Genomic DNA, 5,291 nt, shown 5'->3' with positions numbered 1-5,291 from the left:
TAATTCAAGAAACTATTGAGAAAATGAGACAAACATTACATTACCTCATCTTTCAAATCTTGACTATTTGGTATAACTATCATAGTATGTAAAACGTTCTAAATCCTATTTTTTGTGGTCCAATATGTTTTAAAAGCGGGACACACTATTGTGTTTTAATTCTAGCAGAGTGAGTGACTAGTATACGTAATGTACCTACAAAAGACAAGAAAAATATATATTCTTATGAATGCTTATTCAACCATTTCATAATCTAGTGATGTATAAATATCCCTAAAACAATTTTATTAGATACACAATCTTAAACAAAAGAGTTTAAAGATTAGTACTTATATTAACATAATGATTAAATATCAACAATAAAATTTTAAAATTTAAATTAGAGAATGGGATCATATTACTAACAATCGTGTGATGATTGTTGAAAAGTTGAAAAATGAGTCAAACAAATTCTTAATAAAGCAATTTGAGATATCTAAGTAGAAGGTTAATCCTTGAGTAGTTAATTCTTGAAAGTAATAATAATAATAATAAAAAGTGTTAGAATGAAAAAATGTATTGATAAAATAGGACGACATCTATCAAACACTCTAGATGCACATTTGACATATTTATTGTTTAATTAACATTAAAATCATGTTATATTTTAAATTTCAATTAATTAATAAATACAATCAAATGTTGATAAACAATTTGACAAACGAGTGGTGAAACAAAATGAAATGAAAGAATTTTAATAGAGTTCATGAGGCCAAAGTACCCTATGAGACCCAAAAACAATACATGATCCTTCAAAGAGTAAGGTATGTACACTTAAGTTGTGTCCAATGGTGTGGAGAACGTGTATTCTTGAAAGAGAGATCACAAGTTCAAATCTTGTGGAGAATAGGTATGTGAGTCTTGTTTGTGGCACCACTATATGTTTCCTACATAGAGTATGAAGTAGTCTCATATACTATAAGTCATCTATAGACCCACAAACAAACATCCACCATTTCATATAAGAAAAATCATCCTAAAACATAAACTATAAAAAAATCCATTTCCAAAACTTGAATAGTGTTATGGCAAAAGAAAAAGTGAGAGAGCAGAAACAAGTGGGTTCGTGATGGATGGCGAGAGGACCATAAATATGGCGTTTGAAGTTGTGTGATGATTGCCCTTTCTGTCTACTCCTGTGAATTGAAAACGCCCACGTCAACATCAGAGCAGAGAGTTGAAAAGCTAGGGTGCTATCCCCTGTCGCATTACCTAGATATTTCGTGACCACACCACTGCTGACAAAAAAGCTCCCGTGAGTTCCCAGGAACACAATCCGGATAACAATATACGACTCAAAACTCATCCACTCACAGCCAGCCACGTTGTAGATAAGAAATCTATCTTAAATGCAGATAACACTCGATAAGCAAAGAGATTGGGAGCAACGGTCCACAGAGCAGTGCAGACTGCCCCTACTCGGCACCTACCCAGCACAAATACAAATACAAATGCAGTTGCCAGTGCAAGTGACAGCCTTGTTAAATGCCTGGAACCCAAAATGTCTTGCACTATTCCATCTATTAGACCAAAGGTTTTCCCCCACTATGACTCCAAAAACTCCCTCACATCCTCATCCTCCTCCTCATCCATAACTGAATCCAAGAATGCCAACATATGCTTGGCAAAACCAGGAGGAGATTCCACCTCCAATTCCAACTCCAACTCCAACTCCAATTGCAATTGCAATTCCAATTCCACCATTGTGAAGAAGCGCAGAACCAGAAGGGGCAGGCCACACAACTCATACAGTAAAGCCATTGCATCTTTCTACACGATTTATCCAAGACTGTTTTCTGATGAAGGGGATGTGTGCCCACTGGTCAAGATTGAGCCAAGAAGCCCAGCTGAGAAAACTGAGCTCTTGCAGGAGCTTCCAGCTCTGTTGAGCAAGCTCAGGGAGGCAGAGGAAGAATTGCCCCTCATTCTTTCCAACTTCAACCATGTCGAATCGGGGTCGCCCCTGCCTTCTCCCTCCTCCCTGCTCACCGTCGAAGACTCGCCGGGATTCGACCATGAGACCGAGAAGTCGTTTCTTGAGGTGAGCGATTTTGATGGCGGGATGGACACCATTCTGGGCGGGCCTGGTCCTCCTTGCGTTGAAATTCATTCGCCTGAGCGACGTCATGCCGATTTGGTGGACAGCAGAGCTTATGATTCTGCCATTCGAGGTCTTAGACGTAACGTTGATGGTCTTCGGAATGGGCATGCGAGGTTCAGGAGTAAGTTGAAGATGGGTAAGGATAAGTTGTTCTCCTTGGACTGGTTAACAAGGGAGGATCCTTGTCATAGCCTCTCTCTCAAGCTGGATTACCAGCAGGTTCTCAGTGCCTGGTCTGGTCAAGGTTCTCTTTATATTGACGACGGCCAGTGCCCCAACTCTGAAGATGAACAGGACTGCGAAGTTGTAAGTTTTTTTTTCTGAATGTTTCTGGATTTGATTAATATTTGAGATCATATTTTATAAGCTGTCATTAAGAGGAATGAGATTTTGAAAGTAAGACTTAGATGTCTTATGAGTTCTTTATTCAACTTTGATAGAATAAAAACTAGTATAGATATCTTAAATAGATCTATCTAAATTTAAGGGTATAGTTTAGTTGGTTAAAACATCGAGTTCTCAATCTAGAAATCCAGTAGGACATCTAATATAAAAATCTGAGTTGATTCTTTGATTTCTAATATGGAGGTGGTTTCTAAATAAGTGATTTTCTAAGTTATCTATTGGTCTTCCATAAGTGATCTTTAGTGTGATTGCTCAAAACAAACTGACATTAATCTCATGGTTGTGCTTGCAAGAATTTGTATTAGTCTCATGTTGATGCTCATATGAGCAATAATTGACTTTTAATATTTAGGTGGTTTCTATATAAGTAGATTTCTAAGTTGAACTCTTGATATTTCATAGGTGATTTCTTCAAGTGAACTGATATTAGTCGATTGGTCTCATGCTGATGTTCATATTAGCATTATATTTGTAAAAGATTAGCAATATGAATTAAATATATCTATCTAAAAAAACAGAAAGAAATATCAATTTAATTTTTTTTTGTAATATTATGTTTATTATTAAATAATATTATTTTGATATATTAATGATTGTCAAATTTAAAATAAAATATAAGAATTTTGTTAACATGCTCATTTTATTAAACTCCATTCTTTACCGTCATTTTAAAAAACCATTTAAAAAACCATCTAGACTTCAGTCATAAAAAGCTTGATTACATTTACTTGTTCATATGGTTGCTTTATTAAACGCTGTAAGCAGTCAACCATGTAAATCAACATATGTTGGTCATTTACATTAGCAGGCAAATTTACAGCTCTTAGATTGCCCAATCTGGTTTTGTTTTTAGAAAAGAAATTCCTTAACAGTGCATGATTGAATAAATTGTGTAGATCTAACGGATATGATTATTCTGCAGGAAAATGTGGACTTTGGTTTGGTCCCAGATATGAGTTTTTGGAGGGGTGTGGAGGAGTGTAATATGAATTTTATGCAGAGCAGTTACATGATAGAAGATGGGTCGAGAAGAGTGGAGAAAAATGCAGGAGTGAGAGAAGCTCGTGTACTGAGATACAAGGAGAAGAGGCAAACAAGGCTTTTCTCTAAGAAAATACGCTATGAGGTCAGGAAGCTTAATGCAGAGAAGCGCCCAAGAATGAAGGTTTACTTCTTAACCACTACTCTCATGCTATTGCTTCTCTTTTATGGTATATTTTGAGTAAGTTTTTTATGATGGATTATGACAATCAAATTTAAAAATATGATTATATATCATTATGAATTGTAGAAATCTAATATCTTTGATCAAATAAATTTGTTGTTGTTGTTTTGTAAAAAAAATTTTAAAATTTAATATAGTTCAGTGGTTCTATCCACTTCTATCAAAAAATAAAAATAAAAAAAATTTGTTGTTGTTGTTTCTAGATTCAATTTTGTAAAATTTATTAGCGTCAACATTTCAGATCACACTCTCCCATCTATTATCAGAATATCAAAAACCTTAAACAACTAAAAATAATAAACAACTTCTTCAAGAGAAGATGTTACTTTTTTTTTTTTTTTTTTAAAGAAAATTGATCTGTATTACTTTTGCAGGGGCGTTTTGTTAAGAGATGACCCAATTGAGGAGACGCCAACAACTTTTTGAAAGACAGGAGCTCTATGAATGATTACTTCCAATTCTTTCACAATATAGAATTAGAAATAGGAAAAGGTAATAAGCATTGCCAAGGAAAATGTTTTGATATGCAATGGCAGTCATGAGGGTTGTTATATTCATTTCCCATGCCTTGTACCAGAGGATGATAAAATAAAAGCCAAAGAAAGCCATCGGTCTTTTTCCATACATTTAGGAATGAAATAGGGATGAGCATTGCATTATTTCATTTTTTCAGGTGGTTTGAGAGAATCAAATGGTGGAGAGAAATATAAATAGCTGGTTCTTGTCAACAGATTCTTTCCACTCGGGAACATTCAATGATTTCTGTAGGCTGTTCTACTTTGTCTTTTAAATTCTAGGTTGAGTAATAGAACAAATTTTGTCTAATATTTGCTATTTTTTCATACCATGAAAAATTTGTTTATCAAATATCGAATTCAGAAATAAGAGAGCTGGTTTCTCTTCAGAAAAAAGAAGTCTAATGTCATTTATTTAAAGGTGTAACAATGGAGATTGTCTCTTTACATGACTTATTTCTAAGCTTCTAGCATGCGTTGATACGAAGAAATCCATGGTAGCTGAATGTTCATTGGCAATCTACACATTCTCACAGCTGAATGATGACAATACTTTTCAACAAAGAAACCTTCAAATGTAAAGAGATTTATGAACAATCCCATAAAACCCCAATGTTTAATTTTAAGATCGGTTGCGTAGAAGCAATTTTGGGGAGGTCTGAGTATCCCCTGATTTATATTTATCACTTATTTACAGATGTGAATTTTTTGAATTCATTGAGCGGGATCTTGCGGATTTTTCAGGGGCCTCACCTGGCCTCTCCTCTTGGCTTCCCAAACATTGGGGGCCCCAACTGATCAGTTCAGTAGAGAAAATTTTGTGGAGGTCTAAATATCTTTCAATTTGAATTTATGATGTATTTATAAATGTAACAAAAATCAATTTTTTGAATTCAAATGAAGAAGCATGAATCGATATTGAGGGACCTCCTGTGGCCTCCCTTTCTACCCTCCCAAATATTGGGACCTTGAATTTGTCTACCAACGCACCTCTTACATCATGTTC

General features: G+C 34.8%; 1 protein-coding gene across 1 annotated transcript; it reads left to right on the top strand.

The window, feature by feature from the left end:
- The first annotated feature begins 1,404 nt into the window (after positions 1-1,404).
- Positions 1,405-4,595, top strand: LOC131077431 (uncharacterized). Its single transcript, XM_058014927.2, has 3 exons — positions 1,405-2,446; positions 3,468-3,710; positions 4,145-4,595. Exons 1-3 carry the CDS (start codon positions 1,541-1,543, stop codon positions 4,163-4,165), a joined length of 1,170 nt encoding a protein of 389 aa, XP_057870910.2. The 5' UTR covers positions 1,405-1,540; the 3' UTR covers positions 4,166-4,595.
- Positions 4,596-5,291: the final 696 nt, after the last annotated feature.

Source organism: Cryptomeria japonica, chromosome 3 (genome assembly GCF_030272615.1).
Source record: "Cryptomeria japonica chromosome 3, Sugi_1.0, whole genome shotgun sequence".
In the NCBI taxonomy this organism is placed as follows: Eukaryota; Viridiplantae; Streptophyta; class Pinopsida; order Cupressales; family Cupressaceae; genus Cryptomeria; species Cryptomeria japonica.
Note: the sequence above shows the minus strand (reverse complement) of the source record. Positions and strands in the feature narration are given on the sequence as shown.

Excerpts from the sequence above, each read along its gene's own strand:
- LOC131077431 (XM_058014927.2), top strand. The coding sequence starts at position 1,541 with ATGTCTTGCACTATTCCATCTATTAGACCAAAGGTTTTCCCCCACTAT. Across the intron at positions 2,447-3,467 it reads ATGAACAGGACTGCGAAGTT|GAAAATGTGGACTTTGGTTT; the intron begins GTAAGTTTTTTT and ends ATTATTCTGCAG. Across the intron at positions 3,711-4,144 it reads AGAAGCGCCCAAGAATGAAG|GGGCGTTTTGTTAAGAGATG; the intron begins GTTTACTTCTTA and ends TTACTTTTGCAG.